The sequence below is a fragment of the Borostomias antarcticus genome (assembly GCF_949987555.1).
Source record: "Borostomias antarcticus genome assembly, chromosome: 11".
Taxonomy (NCBI): domain Eukaryota; kingdom Metazoa; phylum Chordata; class Actinopteri; order Stomiiformes; family Stomiidae; genus Borostomias; species Borostomias antarcticus.
The window spans coordinates 16,271,856-16,289,953 of record NC_140244.1 but is presented as its reverse complement, the minus strand read 5'-3'; the positions used below and the strand labels follow the sequence as shown (position 1 = coordinate 16,289,953).

General features: G+C 45.6%; 1 protein-coding gene across 1 annotated transcript in view; it reads right to left on the bottom strand.

Moving 5' to 3' along the window:
• cacna1db (calcium channel, voltage-dependent, L type, alpha 1D subunit, b) overlaps nt 1-18,098 on the bottom strand; it is a gene marked incomplete at its 3' end in the record, with an annotated part of 128,509 nt that overhangs the window by 50,620 nt on the left and 59,791 nt on the right. Inside the window, exons 9-11 of the mRNA XM_084446099.1 lie at nt 4,401-4,475; nt 2,877-2,964; nt 2,119-2,279 (exon numbers count right to left, since the gene is read on the bottom strand). Coding sequence (XP_084302225.1) covers nt 2,119-2,279; nt 2,877-2,964; nt 4,401-4,475 — 324 coding nt within the window. The remainder of the gene's footprint in view (nt 1-2,118; nt 2,280-2,876; nt 2,965-4,400; nt 4,476-18,098) is intronic.

Here is an 18,098-nt window from a genome sequence, read left to right as displayed (position 1 = left end):
CCAAACCCTCACAAGAACAGAACAGAACAGAGTAGAGTAGAGTAGAGTAGAGCAGAACAGAGCAGAGCAGAGCAGAGCAGAGCAGAACAGAACAGAACAGACCAGAGCAGAGTAGAGTAGAGCAGAAGAGAAGAGAAGAGAAGAGAAGAGAAGAGAAGAGAAGAGAAGAGAAGAGAAGAGAAGAGAAGAGAACAGAGCAGAACAGAGCAGAACAGAGCAGAGCAGAGCAGAACAGAACAGAGCAGAGCAGAGCAGGTTAGTATATTGGTAGAGTAGAGCAGAGCAGGTTAGTGTATTGGTAGAGCTGAGCAGAGCAGGTAAGTGTATTGGTAGAGCAGAGCAGAGCAGGTTAGTGTTTTGGTAAAGCAGAGCAGAGCAGGTTAGTGTATTGGTAGAGCAGAGCAGAGCAGGTTAGTGTATTGGTAGAGCAGAACAGAGCAGGTTAGTGTGTTGGTAGAGCAGAGCAGAGCAGGTTAGTATATTGGTAGAGCAGAGTCGAGCAGGTTAGTGTATTGGTAGAGCAGAGCAGAGCAGGTTAGTGTATTGGTAGAGCAGAGCAGAGCAGGTAAGTGTATTGGTAGAGCAGAGCAGGTTAGTGTATTGGTAGAGCAGAGCAGAGCAGGTTATTGTATTGGTAGAGCAGAGCAGAGCAGGTTAGTGTATTGGTAGAGCAGAGCAGAGCAGGTTAGTGTATTGGTAGAGCAGAACAGAGCAGGTTAGTGTGTTGGTAGAGCAGAGCAGAGCAGGTTAGTGTGTTGGTAGAGCAGAGCAGAGTAGAGCAGGTTAGTGTATTGGTAGAGCAGAGCAGAGCAGGTTAGTGTATTGGTAGAGCAGAGTAGAGCAGAGCAGGTTAGTGTATTGGTAGAGCAGAGCAGAGCAGGTTAGTGTATTGGTAGAGCAGAGTAGAGCAGAGCAGAGCAGGTTAGTGTATTGGTAGAGCAGAGCAGAGCAGGTTAGTGTATTGGTAGAGCAGAGTAGAGCAGGTTAGTGTATTGGGGGAGCAGAGCAGGTTAGTGTATTGGTAGAGTAGAGCAGAGCAGGTTAGTTTATTGGTAGAGCAGAGTAGAGCAGAGCAGGTTAGTGTATTGGTAGAGCAGAGCAGAGCAGAGCAGGTTAGTGTATTGGTAGAGCAGAGCAGAGCAGGTTAGTGAATTGGTAGAGCAGAGTAGAGCAGGTTAGTGTATTGGTAGAGCAGAGTAGAGCAGGTTAGTGTATTGGTAGAGCAGAGCAGAGCAGGTAAGTGTATTGGTAGAGTAGAGCAGAGCAGGTTAGTGTATTGGTAGAGCAGAGCAGGTTAGTGTATTGGTAGAGCAGAGCAGAGCAGGTTAGTGTATTGGTAGAGCAGAGTAGAGCAGAGCAGGTTAGTGTATTGGTAGAGCAGAGTAGAGCAGGTTAGTGTATTGGTAGAGCAGAGTAGAGCAGGTTAGTGTGTTGTAGAGCAGAGTAGAGTAGAGCAGGTTAGTGTATTGGTAGAGCAGAGCAGAGCAGGTTAGTGTATTGGTAGAGTAGAGCAGAGCAGGTTAGTGTATTGGTAGAGCAGAGTAGAGCAGGTTAGTGTATTGGTAGAGTAGAGCAGAGCAGGTAAGTGTATTGGTAGAGTAGAGCAGAGCAGGTAAGTGTATTGGTAGAGTAGAGCAGAGCAGGTTAGTGTATTGGTAGAGCAGAGCAGAGCAGGTTAGTGTATTGGTAGAGCAGAGTAGAGCAGGTTAGTGTATTGGTAGAGTAGAGCAGAGCAGGTAAGTGTATTGGTAGAGCAGAGCAGAGCAGAGCAGGTTAGTGTATTGGTAGAGCAGAGCAGAGCAGAGCAGAGCAGAGCAGGTTAGTGTATTGGTAGAGCAGAGCAGAGCAGGTTAGTGTATTGGTAGAGCAGAGCAGAGCAGGTTAGTGTACTGGTAGAGCGGAGCAGAGTAGAGCAGGTTAGTGTATTGGTAGAGCAGAGCAGAGCAGGTTAGTGTGTTGGTAGAGCAGAGCAGAGCAGGTTATTGTGTTGGTAGAGCAGAGCAGAGCAGGTTAGTGTATTGGTAGAGCAGAGCAGAGCAGGTTAGTGTATTGGTAGAGCAGAGTAGAGCAGGTTAGTGTATTGGTAGAGCAGAGTAGAGTAGGTTAGTGTATTCGTACCCTGTACTTCAGTCAGCCAGTCAGGCTGGTTGTAGTGTTCAGAAGAGATGGTGAGCGTGTTCAGAAACACCAGGACGATCACCAGCCAATAAAACGTCACCGATTTCACCGCCGCACGACACTTCCTGCGACAGAACCTGTTCCAGCGGCGCCACCACCGACTGGGAGGGAGAGAGGAAGTGATGTAAGCACCATCAGAAGGCTTCCCATTGGCTGGGCAGAGCGTGAGTGTGCTGTAGAGGGTGACAGGCCACACTGAACAGCATTGATTAGTCATAGTGAACATTCCTGAGCTTGGGACAGAGAGAGAGGAGAGGACGAAACCAAGGGATGAGATGATGGGATGACGCAGTGGATGAATGTGTGGTGAAGAGTGAAGATAATGCAGTGCAACGATTCAGAGAGTAACTCATGAAGTGAAAACCCATGATGGAGAAACGCACACACACACACACACACACACACACACACAAACACACACACACACACACACACCGTACGACGTGCAGCCGTGACATGGGACTGAGGCAGGATGTGTAGAGCGGTTCAAACACAGCTGACGGCTAGCGGAGCTACTGACCTGCAGTTTGACCTGGTCAGGTTTGGACTGGGGAAATACAATGGGAACAACTGTTACAAACATGGGGAATTCATCTGTCAGACACCTATCAGTGTCTCACCAGAAGTCAGAGGGTATCAGCAGAGGGGTCAGGGGTCAGAGTGTCTCACCAGAGGGGTCAGGGGTCAGAGTGTCTCACCAGAGCGGCCCACAGCAGGGTGCCTTGTCGTCGTCTCCTCCGGGGTCGTCCGTGTTCGCGGACTCCGTCTCGCTGGCGGGCCCACTCGCTGGGACAGGAAGCAGCGTGGTTAGAGAGGAGGAAGACACGTGACATCACAACATCAGCAAGGACCAGCCAACCAGGGGGATCGGGGGATGACATGGAAATGTTCTGATTGGCTGTGAAGGACTACATGCACTGTGAGTGGATACTGTGCAGATGCTGTAGAAATCCCAACCAAAGAGTCAGGAGTTCCAGGGCAGCATGAAATATCACTCACAACAGAATTACCACAATGCATAGAAATGGAGAGTGAGTCAGACATGAGGATGAGTGATCCAGCACTGCCACCGTGCCACGCCCGACCCTGTCCGCTGACCCCTACTGTTAGACCAGCGCCACGCCCGACCCTGTCAGCTGAGCCTTACTGTTAGACCAGCGCCACGCCCGACCCTGTCAGCTGAGCCCTACTGTTAGACCAGCGCCACGCCCGACCCTGTCAGCTGAGCCCTACTGTTAGACCAGCGCCACGCCCGACCCTGTCAGCTGAGCCCTACTGTTAGACCAGCGCCACGGCCGACCCTGTCAGCTGAGCCCTACTGTTAGACCAGCCTCTCCACCTCTCTGACCAGGTAAAACTCCCTCTCCTACCTCTCTCCCTCTCACACACACACTGTACACACACACACTGTACACACACACACACACGCACACACACACACTGTACACACACACACACACAGTGTACACACACTCACACACACACACATACTATACACACACGCGTGCACACACACACTTGCGCACACACACACACACACACACACACACACACACAGGACCATGAGACTAGACTTCAGTACAGGTAATAGGCTATACTGGACCCACGGTCCGGGACCACGTTATTCAGGGACCTAAAGATCAACAGAGCTGAACTACCTAAGTAGTTGGTAACTAAGAGACTGTTTCATTCAGACACACAGCACCTGGTAACTAAGAGACTGTTTCATTCAGACACACAGCACCTGGTAACTAAGAGACTGTTTCATTCAGACACACAGCACCTGGTAACTAAGAGACTGTTTCATTCAGACACAGCACCTGGTAACTAAGAGACTGTTTCATTCAGACACAGCACCTGGTAACTAAGAGACTGTTTCATTTAGACACACAGCACCTGGTAACTAAGAGACTGTTTCATTCAGACACACAGCACCTGGTAACTAAGAGACTGTTTCATTCTGTGACTTCATTGAGTTCAGGTTTAGTTCAGCCTGACTCAGTAGGAAATAGGAGTGAATGTGAATGAGTGACAGGAGGAGGTGAACTGTGAGAGATGAGAGGGACAATGAAAAGTGCTTTATAAATAAAATGAATTATTATTATTATTATTATTATTATTATTTATGAGAGGAATCAGACAATGAGTAAAAAATTAAGTAAAAACATGTGAAAGCACAGCAGAGCGAAGCAGGAAGGGGAAGCGAGCGTTGGCGCGGTTACCATGGGTCTCCGTGGACTGGCTGAACCAGCCAAACACCCCCCTCCTCTTCTCAGTGAGGTCAGCCAGAGTCACGCCTGGGGTCACAGCGCATGCAGTTCACACAGTCAGACAGCAGGGGGAGCCGTGAGTCAGAACGCACAGTCAGGAGGATGACTGCATCTACAGTAGCCTACACACCATATACACACACACACACACACACACACACACACACACACACACAGGCCCTGCCCAGAAACATCCCTGGCCCCAGCGCCAGACACCGGTGTGGATCTCTGACAGCTGGATGGATCCAGGAAAGATGTCTGTATCTCAACCTCAGAGGCAAGCACGTCTCCTGTCTGGTTTACAGCTGGATCCAGTCCTGTCACATCTCCACCGGTGTGTGTGGGTCTGTTTCTGGACTGGGTCAGAACCTCAGAGGACAGGGCGGAGGAGAGGAGAGGAGCAGAGGGGAGGAGCAGAGGGGAGGAGCAGAGCAGCAGAGCACAGAGGAGGAGAGAGGAGCGGAGGGGAGGAGCAGAGGGGAGGAGCAGAGCACAGAGGAGGCAGAGACAAAGAAGAAGCTGCTTTCCAGAGAAAAAGGAAAAAACACAACTATTAGTGGCGCTGGTGGCCAGACACACAGAGACCTGCGCACAGGCCTGCCGGTCTACACAGGCCCGCCGGTCTACACAGGCCTGCCGGTCTACACAGGCCCGTCGGTCTACACAGGCCCGCCGGTCTACACAGGCCCGCCGGTCTACACAGGCCCGCCGGTCTACACAGGCCCGCCGGTCTACACAGGCCCGCCGGTCTACACAGGCCCGCCGGTCTACACAGGCCCGCCGGTCTACACAGACCCGCCGGTCTACACAGGCCCGCCGGTCTACACAGACCCGCCGGTCTACACAGGCCCGCCGGTCTACACAGACTGGGACAGAGGCTGGGACAGTCTGCTAGATGGGAGAACTAGCAACACAACACTGAGAAGACTGGACTTTCTGCAGCCAACTAGTGACAGGGGCACAATGTATGGAGATAGAGCTAGAGATGCTAGACGATATATATATATATATGGATAGACAGATATACAGACAGACAGATAGAGCTAAGCTAGAAGATATACAGTACACAAATAGACAGACCTAGAGATGATTGCATAGATAGACAGATATACATATATACATACATAGACAGATAGAGCTAGATATGCTAGAAGATATACATAGATAGACAGAGCTAGAGATGCTAGACGATATACTGTACATAGACATATATACTGTGCATAGATATACATACAGTAGATAGACAGATATACAGTTAGGTCCATAAGTATTTGGACATTGACACAATTTTCATCATTTTGGCTCTGTACACCACCACAATGGTTTTGAAATGAAACATTCAAGATGTGCTTTAAGTGCAGACTTTCAGCTTTAATTTGAGGGTATTAACATTTAAATCAGATGAACGGTGTAGGAATTATAAAACATTGTATATGTGGTACCCCTGTTTTTAAGGGACCAAAAGTAATTGGACAAACTAACATAATTATAAATCAATTTGTCATTTTTAATATTTGGTTGCAAATCCTTTGCAGTCAAAGACAGCCTGAAGTCTGGAACCCATAGACATCACCAGACGCCAGGTCTCGCCCCTGAGGCCTCTACTGCAACTGTCCTCAGTTCCTGCTTGTTCTTTGGGCGGTTTCCCTTCAGTTGTGTCTTCAGCAAGTGAAATGCATGCTCATTTGGATTCAGTCAGGTGACTGACTTGGCCATTGAAGAACATTACCCTTCTTTGCCTTGAAAAACTCTTTCGTTGCTTTCGCAGTATGCTTCAGGTCATTTTCCATCTGCACTGTGAAGCGCCGTCCAATGAGTTCTGAAGAAATTGGCTGAATATGAGCAGATAATATTCCCCAAAACACTTCAGAATTCATCCTGCTGCTTTTGTCAGCTTTCACATCATCAATAAATACACAGGAACCAGTTCCATTAGCAGCCATACATGCCCACGCCATAACACTAAACCATCATGCTTCACTGATGAGATGGTGCTTTGGATCATGAGCAGTTCCTTCCCTTCTCCAGACTCTTCTCATCATTCTGACACAAGTTGATATTTGTCTCATCTGTCCATATGATGTTTTTCTAGAACTCTACAGGCTTTTTAGATGTGTTTTGGCAAACTCTAATCTGGTCTTCCTGTTTTTGAGGCTCACCAATGGTTTGCATCTTGTGCTGAACCCTCTGTATTTACTTTGGTGAAGTCTTCTCTTGATTGAAATTGAAATTAACAATAGACCTTTTATCTGCTCCTTGTAAATGAAATAACAAGGGAATAACACACATTTGACCATGGAACAGCTGAGCAGCCGATGTGTGTGGGGGGGACCAGGTATAAAATTGTTTGTAATTCCAACACCATTCATCTGATTTGGATGAAAATACCCTCAAATTAAAGGGTATTTTGCTATTTTGTACAGCTAGCTCAATACTGGAGTGAGCAGTGAAATTATGGTCTCTATGTTTCAGGTTCATGGTAGACAGACCACAAATAGGACTAAATGTCCAAAATAGCACACTACCCCTTTAATGCTGAAAGTCTGCACTTAAAGGACATTTCATTCATTTCATCATTTCATTTCAAATCCATTGTGGTGGTGTACAGAGCCAACATGATGAAAATTCATGTCAATGTCCAAATATTTATGAACCTAACTGTACATACATACACATGGATAGACAGATAGAGCTAGAGATGCTAGAAGATACACTGTACATAGATAGCCAATTTGAGCTAGTGTAGCGATGCTAGCAACTGAGCGATACAGGAAAGGGCAGCAGATTTTTCGGGATACGCACACACACACACACACACACACACCTCTCTCTGCCTGCACCAGACGCACGTCTCCTCTACATGTAGCGCTGCTGTAACCAGGTTTGATGCGGTAAATGTATCCTGAACGACCTGACAGCTTGGCTAACACAGCTTGGCTAACACAGCAGGGCTAACACACCGGGGCTAACACAACAGGGCTAACACAGCCTGGCTAACACAGCGGGGCTAACACAGTGGGGCTAACACAGTGGGGCTAACACAGCATGGCTAACACAGCGTGGCTAACAGAGTGGGGCTAACACAGCATGGCTAACAGCGTGGCTAACACAGTGGGGCTAACACAGCATGGCTAACACAGCATGGCTAACACAGCAGGGCAAACAGCGTGGCTAACACAGCGGGGTTAACACAGCATGGCTAACAGCGTGGCTAACACAGTGGGGCTAACACAGTTGGGCTAACACAGCATGGCTAACACAGCATGGCTAACACAGCAGGGCAAACAGCGTGGCTAACACAGCGGGGTTAACACAGCATGGCTAACAGCGTGGCTAACACAGTGGGGCTAACACAGCATGGCTAACAGCATGGCTAACACAGTGGGGCTAACACAGTGGGGCTAACACAGCGGGGCTAGCACAGCGCAGCTAGCAGAGCACGACTAACTGTACACAGCACAGTACAGTTGACAGGGATCCAACCACACGCATCAACAGAGATGGTTTCTAAACATGGTACAATTGTGGGCCACTGACTCCACCCCTCTGGCCTGCCTGGCCTCAAATCTCAGATCTGCAGCAGTACTGGAGGTTAGATCAAATGCACCCCCTACACTGTGTCCACTTATAGTCCAGTACCACCAGCCCCTCCCTGGGGCTGGAGCAGCGCTGGACAGACAGGTGAGGGCTGCGTGCTGTGGGCGGTCAGATATTCTCTCCCTACGGCAAGAACTTCTGGGAACAAGCTATGATATCGTGGACACCAATGAGAATCCAATTGGATTTTATACCAGACGCTAATTGGCCCACGCAGATAGCGGGCTCTGATTGGTCACTGACCGCAGATTTCCACTGTTCCAGTATTGCTAACAAGTTCTGCGCTCCAGCGATGTCTGGCACACAAGGTGAGTTTTACTTCCATGTTAACTCTCACATTACTGAGGTTTTTATTACACAAATGCCAAAGTGTATTACCTAAATTAGTTTTAGATTTAGTCTTGACTATACGCTGCTGATGAAATCATGTTTAAATGCAGCTGGATTTGAAAGGTAGGCTTATGTGCTGGCTCCGCCCCTCTGCTCATGTTTTGTGGCTCTTGACTCCAGACTAGGTCAGATGAAAGCACACGTGTTGCTCCATGCCTAGATGTTTGTTTAATAGGTGAGGCCCCATGTTTGACCTGCTGACTGCTAATGATTAGGATGGGGCACGAGAGCACAGCGGAACCAGGGATGACGACTGTGCAAACACGCATACGCTGGGGCAGACACAATGGCCTCCCGTCCAGGCACAATGGATGGAATACCCACAAGACCAGCCAGTTCCATGTGTGTGCGCAGGTGTGTGTGTGTGTTGGTGTCTGTCTGTCTCTCTTGAATGGTCTGATATCATACAGACACCTCTGGTCTGGCCTAAGCAAGCAATTGTCCAACCTTTGTTTAAGAAACCTAATCTTGATCCTCTTGTTTTAAATAATTTTAGACCAATTTCTAAACTATCATTTTCATATCAAACTGTTCAAAAAGAGTGTTTCCTCACAACTAATCTCTTTTCCGAACAACATTTTTGAGGAATTCCGATCGGGCCCAGGACCGAAACAGCTCTTATCCAGGTTGAAGACGATCTACTGCTCGCTGAGGATTCTGGGAACTGTTCAATTTTAATCCTCCATGACCTGAGCTCTGCTTTTGAAACGGTTGACCGTACAATTTGAATTAATCTCTTGATTGGTTCCGATCCTTTCTTACTGATAGTAAGAACCTTTCTGTTGCTCTACTGCAGGTAAATCCTCTTCCCCTCTGCCCCCTCTCTCTGGTGGTGTTCCTCTGGGGTAGATTTGGGGTTATTTCATGCTTCCGTTGGGTGACATCATTCATATTCCAGTGTTATCCAGCTCTACATCCCCCTCAAGCCTAGCGAGGCAGCTGATCTGGTGCTGTCATGTTGTGCCTCGCTGACATAAAGAGATGGACATCTCAGAACTTCCTCCAGCTTCATGAAGCCACGTCTGAGATCCTTCTACTGTACTTGGCTCCCCAAACACTCTCAGCTCTATGTGCTCTAATCCTGGTAGCCCTGGTAATCCTGGTAGCCCGTCCACCATGTTCAATCTGCTGCCTGTAATCTGGGGATGATTTCTGACCCTATTCTCTCTTTTGATGGTGAAATAGCTACTGTTGTAAAATTGTGTTATTTCCAGCTGGGGAACATCACTAAAATTAGGTCCTTTGTATCTTTTAGGACATCCTTTTAGTTTTTATTTCCTCTCATGTAGATTACTGTAACTCCCCATCCTCCGGGCTGAGCCAAAAAGCCGCTATCCGCCTCCAGATGGTACCAAATGCGGCTGTCAGGCTTTTACCTAATTCTGGGAGAGGAGACCACAGTCCTCCCATCCTGGCCTCTCTTCAGACCACAGGCCTCCCATCCTGGCCTCTCTTCAGACCACAGTCCTCCCATCCCGGCCTCTCTTCAGACCACAGTCCTCCCATCCTGGCCTCTCTTCAGACCACAGGCCTCCCATCCTGGCCTCTCTTCAGACCACAGGCCTCCCATCCTGGCCTCTCTTCAGACCACAGGCCTCCCATCCTGGCCTCTCTTCACTGGTTGCTGGTAGTTTTTATAGTTGAATTTAAGATCTTACTGAAAACTTTTAAAGCTCTGCAAGGTTTGTGTGTGCGTGTTTGTGTGTGTGTGTGTGTGTGTGCATGTGTGTGTGTGTGCGTGTGTGTGTGTGCGTGTGTATGCGCGTGTGTGCGTGCGCGTGTGTGTGTGCTTGTGTGCCCGTGTGTGTGTGTGTGCGTGTGTGTGCGTGTGTGTCTGTGCTATGGGGGGTGGAAAGTGCCACTTATTTGCTAACTGAGCAGACACACGTGACAAGCGTCCCCACGTAACCACGTGTGCTATTCACTAACGTAGCTAACCCAGCAAACGCTCGTCAGGGCCGGGGGTACTTGAGCACGTGTGCTATTCGCTTACGTAGCTAACGTCGCTACTTGAGTAGCTGAGTAAACACGTAGTCGCCGTCAGTCAACGTGGCTATTAGGACTCTGGTCACCATAGGTAGGTAACCTGCTAGTTATCTTCTTGGCTACCATACAGCTGATGTTATCATTTCTGCTTTTAAAATGTTTTATTTTGAAAACAATGGCAGGTCATTTATTTATATGATAAATTATTCAATTTAGCCTAGTAAAATTAATAACCAGGCTATTCAAATCCAATTTGTAAGGCTCTATTAGTACGGTACTATACAGATGTGGGAACATAAGAATGTAACTTGACCCGCGGTATTCTAACAGGCGCTTTACGGCATTCCGCACCACCGCTCGCCTGCCCATAGGGGCGCAGTAATACCACTCATTGACCCATTGCTGTAGCTCATCTCGCACATTAGATGAGCCTACCGTTCTCAAACTCCTTGTTCTCTGTCTGGTTGTAATTTAATTATTACGAACAAAGCCTATCTACTTATAGTTTCTATCTCTGTAACTGTCGCCGGGTCTATATCTGTTAACTGTCGGGACAAGTAGAAGTTTAATACATTAGGCTGAGTGTTCTCATATGGAACATGGCATCAGGACGAGTAAGATGACTAACGGAGATGACCAGAGATGTGTTTGAAATGGTTCACTCACTCCCTCCCTATTACCATGGATGTATTGAGTGCGACTCATAGTGAACTACATGGGGAATGATTTAACAGTTTTGGGACACTACATGGAATGTAACTGCGTAAGATATTCATGACTCAAACAAGCAGACGCGCCGATCACTGATGGCAGCAGGTTGAAATATCAGGTAGTATTCAGGTTCCATGTTTAGTTGAATGATAAATCCCATATAAATGGTTGGAATTCTAATGATGTGCAAGTGTGATTTTGTCAACTTTAGTGCTGTCTGCTAATAGCAGCCTGTGAAGCTGCACGATAAGACCGTGATAGCAAGTTAGCTCACGACAGCAGCTTCCATAATATTAACGGTAGCTGTCGGTGGCTAAAAAGCAGATAGCTAACTTTACAACGATGATTCCTGTAGCTATTTTGATTTTGATGCTATTAGTTCAACTTCTGTTTCTCGGGCAGGAACGGAGACGAACTCGCATTAGCAGCAAAGCAGCTAGAGGAATGATCTTAACATTAGCTAACTGCTTTAGCTACTGCTAGCTACCGTCTTCTTCACTTCTCCTTCGGTAAAACATGACACCGTTGTGTTGTGGTATTGTGGAGGGCTTAGGCAGAAGCAGGAAGAGAAACCACTTTTGCCCCATATAAGTAAAATAATGGTCTCATAAGCATTTTCAATTGTAAAATTGTGTTCACTTGTTTTAGTTTGCAAACATTTTTCTTAGCATTCCCAGCTTTGTATGTAGTTTTAATGTGAAAGATACATCTTGAATGCAGTCAAGACAAATTATTTTGCCTCATAACTTTTGTCAAACCCCCTGGTTCCAGTCAATTGAATTATAGGCTATAGGCTACTTTCGTTTACAATGACGTTACCTTATGAACACAAATAGCTTAACCTATAGGCCTACATAAAAACAATAGCCTAAAACCATGTTTATTTACAATGTATTTTCTTTCATTGATAGCATGCCAATAGTTAGACGACGCGCGGTCTCTTTAGCCCTGAGACCATCAGGCAGGCAGCTCAGGAGGTCGTTGAAGGCTATATATATTATTATGATATTATGTCTAATAATACATTCGTTGAAAGTACACAGGCTGATCAACTATACGGAATTGGACCGAGGAGTGTTCTCATATGGGCTGCACACACCCGCCCGCGACAAGAGCTGAATTGTAGTCAGCTTTCCCCGCTGCGCGCAGGACGCGTGCGTCCCCCGCTGATCCGAGCGAGAACGCAGGCGGAATGTTGCTCCCCGTCTGAAACGGCCTTGACTCCTGGAATCCCAAGGTCTTTCATATTGAAATTCTCTTGATGGTCTGGGGATGCGAGACGTGTTAAGGGAGTGCATCAGTCGTGAGCCTTGACAGTAAGCTACCAGCCTGCGCTGCGCTCAGAACAAAGTTGGATGAATGGATGGACTTATTGGAATCCTGGAAAATGTTTATTGCGCTCTAAAATCATGAAAGCATAAATGTAAAAATGCAGCAACAGAAGTAGTCTAGATGAGATGGTGGTTTAAATGAATGGCAACACATAAATTGAGACATAAATTGAGACTGGTGATAATGATGATAATCTACAGTAGGGCCTACCTCTGGCTGAGTTCATGGTTACAGTCATTCATCTCTTACACATGGGCCTATACAATACTTGCACAATCTACTTTGGACGTTAATCCATCCATCTATCAATCAAACTAGCGAATTCAATGGCCGGTCATGGCAAAGCACCCGCTAACGCAGGCTACCCCCCTCCCCACGATCCAGGGCTAGGAAACCGGTTCATCCAGTTTATTTGAATATAAAAGCATTTGGGGGGGGGGGGTTACAATAGTCTAGTCCAGGTTCGCTGGCGAGTGATGAGCTAGTCAGATGGTGCATGCATGTGTGGACATTGTAGGCCGATTCTGTAAAACCTAAAGAATAAAAGTAGGCTACGTTCAACATTCATTGGAGTGGTCCAGTTGGATAGTCTAGTCTACTCTAAATAAATTGAGGACCTGTATTTTCAGTGTTTGCTGGTAGCGGACTGCATCGATCAATGCAATGACTCTCCATGTTTTTCAGTTTTACCCTTTTCATCAATAAAACATCATTTTTACAACCATGTCTCATTGATTGGGAAGGCATTTAGAGCTGCCGGTCTATTAGCCTACATTCGGACTCAGAGGATGACATAACTGTTTATTGAGAAACAATTGGCTATATAAAGAAATACCACAATGCATGTAGTCTAGATATATTAGCCTACATTATGGTTATACACTTTATGGTAGACTGCCCTCTCGCTCGCTAAGCAGGCTACATTGTGGCTGTTTTGTTCATCGCAGAAGCCTATACGCTACACATTAAAAAAATGTTTTTTTTTATATAGACCTAGAAGGAATCAGAATATGTGGAAATTTAATTTTAGCCTATTTTAATACAATTCAAATTCTGCTTAAGAGGGAAAATATTTTCAACGGACATTATGACCTGAGCATAATTAATAATTATCTAAGTTAATATAGGCCTATGAGAACGCAACGCTTTTTACGATAGGCTAGGCCTATGCGTCTTGTGATTGTACTGTAGCCTAGGCTACAACTTAAGGCTTGCCCTATTGAATTCATTTTATAGCCTACTAGGCTACTCATTATTATCGAATTATCTAGTTGATATATGAATAAAACAATAAGCCGTTTTAATGGCTATGGGCTACTAGTTGTAGCTATATGATGCGCTCTGCTCTTATACGCACGGTTGAGGCGGCAGCTCAAATACACTTCGCACATATCCTCTGCTATAGCCTCTCACAGACAGCTAGGTGCACTTCATGCATTGGTAGACAGTTCTGTTCTTGCTGCAGCTTGTCTTCACCATGCAAGTATTTTTTGGGGGGTATTCTTCTGTGGACACTGCGAGGGGCGCCGCAGGTGGCTGTTTGGACGCCAGAGCGGGCAGCTCTTCAGCCAACTGGAGGATGTCGCGTCTGGGGAGGCTCTGCGTCACCACCAGTCCCCAGCGAGTCCAAGCTCCCCCAATGAATAATACTTATTTATAATAGCCTACATAGCGCGAAACTGTGCATATAATAGGCTGTAGCCAGCGCGAAACTGCGCGTTCCCTATAGCCGTTCATTGAACAGCTGGCGGCCGGTATAAATAAATAAAAACATACACGATATTTTGTTATTTGAATGATCTTGAATATATATATATATTCAAGATCATTCAAATAACAAAATATTGTGTATGTTTTTTTCATTTATAATTTAACAATAGGGGGTGCAACAGAACACAATTTTAGGGAAAGTCATTGACAGGCGGACTTCAATGTTTTATTAAAATATAGTTATGTGCAAATGAAAACCCACAATCACCCCGATTTTGGAAATCAGATAAAGGCGTTCACAAGACCATTTCAATAATCTCATTATTACAATTATCGGTTGATGTCTCACTGTCAAACCTGCCGCTATGCACAAGATAGTTAATGTCCGGATATGATTGGCAATGAGTGATCTTTACTCATGGCGACTATTTCAATTTTGTATGGATCCACACCTCCGATCAAGCTTATTTTTTCTTTGTATCGTGCTGAAGCCATATAGCCTACTGCGCTCAGACTTGGCTACATTAGCTGGTGCCCTGTCTTCAAATTTACTTCCGGGGTTTACGAGTAGCCTACCAGTTGAATGCGTTCCAGAAACAAAACGCAAAACCCTCACGTTCACCACATCTTTACTAACAAATATATTTACAATACTGTTATTTTGCGCATTTGACTTAACAGACACCACGTCTTGACCCGACGTCAGTTGCCGAGATAGATAGGCTAATGTAGGCCTAGATATATTATAGGTGTTCGTAATAATTAAATTACATCGAGATGGAGAAAACATGTGTTTGAGAACAAGGTAATAATAACAATTAAACGTTATTTGTATAGCCCCTTTCATACAGATAAATTCAGCTCAAAGTGCTTTACAACAGAGCATTTAAATTAAAGAATGTGAAATTTAATGATGCTTCATTCGTAGACTATAGGAGAAAAACACTGAGCCCAGCCTGCTAAATCTACTCAAAGACGCCACCTGGCGGTGGTGAATCACTAAAACGAAATAACACCCGTCTGAAATCCCACGAGATTTCCAACGGGATTTCCCTGCCAAATACCGCGAGGTGAAATGCTGCAGCATGTGACATTTCTAACTTCCCACATCTGTATGTGGAGTAAATAGTGTCCGGAGACCTTAACGCATAAATACTATGTTTTCCGGTTAGAAAGACAGAAAGGGAGAGTCTACCCACAATGGCCTGCTGTATAAATCATGGACCTACCAATGACTAATCATAACCTCACTGCCATTCTTTGTTCAGAGTTGTTCTTGTAGGCTAGTGTCTACTGGAACTCGGTTACCTCGCGGGTGGCGTCATTCTCCATCACTATACCTCCCACCTCACGACTTCAAGCATAAGCATCATAAGCCTTTTGTCAGGGCAGGCTAATTGACTTCGCATTCCAGTCGCCTATACAGTGATGAGCGACACTTGGTAACAAACCAATCCAGCGCAATTAGGAACAGTAGCGATCCAACACAATGGACTGATGCCTACATGCAGTGGTGCTGTGGCGGGGATCTGTATCCAACTTTGGGGGGGGGGGCATTTAGGCTACATTTACATTTTGCAAGAGTATGTTTTTGAGGGGACATCTTCTTACGCGGCTGTATGGTCATTTGAATGCCACTACCCCAATCTAAATATTGGGGGGGGGACAATTTTAATGATCTCAAATATTGCGGGGGACATGTCCCCCCTGACCCCCCCAGGATCCCCGCCCCTGCCTACATGTAGCGAGTAGTACTAGTGAACGGGCAAGAACGGTGTTTCAACCAGTCTTTATCCGACATGAAAAGAAAAAAGACATTTGTCTCTGAAATAAAATCTTAACTTCACCTTTTCCAAAAGACCCTTTTATCAATGATAAAATAGAGGTTAAAAATGCAAATACCCAAAGTTGGCTATTGTGTGTGGATAGGCTACTGCAGGGTGACGAGAAGTCCCGGTTTGTCCGGGATTGTCGTGGTATCAAGGGTGTTCGGTCTCCCGACAAATTTAAAACACTTCAATGTCCCGGTTTTCAACATTCCATACCTACTTGTCCCAGTTATTCTAACCTACTGAGAGCATGACTCCAGACCCTGAATCAGAAATTTAGTAAATCGAGTCATCCATTGAATCAAGAAAAGCTTACGCACCCAGCATATTCCAACATAACATTTAATATGATAAGAGTTAGGCTATAGAAATCAGACTGTCGGGCTGATTAACCCAACGAATAGCCTACACAAACAATGAGCCTCTGCATTCAACACTGATTTGTCTGTAGGCTATGTCACTCAATTTGCTTGTCAAGGTTGTTGCAGCTTGTGGCTCATCTGTCTGGAAGAATGCTCTACAGAATGCAATAATTTCAACATTTATGTTAGCCTGCTGCCTGTGTAACATAAACGCTCAAGTCATTTATTCACAATTCTATTAATAGGCTATTTCATTATAGGCCTAAACGGCGTAGCGCATATGTGTACATGTGCGCGTGCGAGTGTCTGTGTACCCACCTGTGCTGCTGTGTTACGGAACCTAATGTACAGATGTATGTGTAGACTGTCTGATTCAAAAAAAAATATTATTGTAGCTGTAGTATATTTTTATACTGTATTATACTGTATTACATCAATACATTTGTATTACTCTCATGTAGTAATCAATTTACTAAGAATAATGAATAAACTTCACTTTAGGTAGAACTTTGTTAACTTAAGTAGTTTAACATCTAGATGACAACATATGTCCTGTCCTGAGTCAACATTCCTTTGTCCCTGAGGCCAATAAAGATAACACCTCTGAAGAAGAAGTCAGGAAGTCTACAGTTGTAAACGTGATCTTAGGAGCACACAGGAAGAACCCAAAATTGCCCCCATGTCCGCTCAGTGACCTGTTGACCAATTACAAGACTATCTGTGTTAATGTACATCCCTTGTATGCAAATTTGTTTGTCATGTGATACTTAGCCTGAAGCCAAGATATAAGCTCGCCACCTCGTAAAAGAACCTTAGTATTGCCGAAGATTTGACCTGTGAGGCATGCTCAATAAATTGTTGATTTGACCGCATTTTGCTCCTGAAGTACTTTCTTTTTGCCCAAAAGTTAAGAACCGAAGATACCACATAGCCCTAACTAACCCTGCACTGAGTGCAGTCAGGTTCGCATCCAGACTGTGGAACCATTGGCGTTTTAGCACTGGCCCCGATAATATCAAACATGTTTGATATTTAAGATTATTACGTGGGGTGATGTGTAAAATACTGATTCTGTCAAATATATTGTTTAGAAAAATGATTTATTTATCCAGGCATCTTTGTTTGGTTTTACCAGTTTCATTATAGCGGAGCAGGTTATATTTGCTCGTATGTGGTATTTATTCTGTTCACAAGTTCGCGATCGTACAGCCAGGCTACAGAGCTCCAGGAACCCCTATGCCAAGCCGAGCTGCATCACATTGTGGCCGGCCCAGAGAGCTCCTGTTGCGGGTACAAGCACAGGGCTAATAGCTCAGTTTGTGGTGCTATTTTCCATTTGCTGAGTATGGTTATGATAATAATAATAATATTAAGAAGAAGAAGAATGAATATGTTAAAGATATGGGTTTGTGTTAGGATTCATCAAGGGCGAATGGAAAATAGCACCACAAACTCCCCTATTAGCCGCGTTCCTGTACCGCAACAGGAGCATTCTGTTCCGGCCGCTCCTCTGCTATGGCTACGGTTTCTGGAGCTCTGTAGCCTGGCTGTATGATCGCGAACTTGTGAACAGAATAAATACCACATATGAGCAAATATAACCTGCTCCGCTGTAATGAAACTGGTAAAACTAAGATGCCTGGATAAAGAAATAGTGAAGTAGCGACGTTGACGTTAGCTACGTTCGCAATACCACTCGTGGACAAGTAGCGACGTTAGCTACATTCGCAATA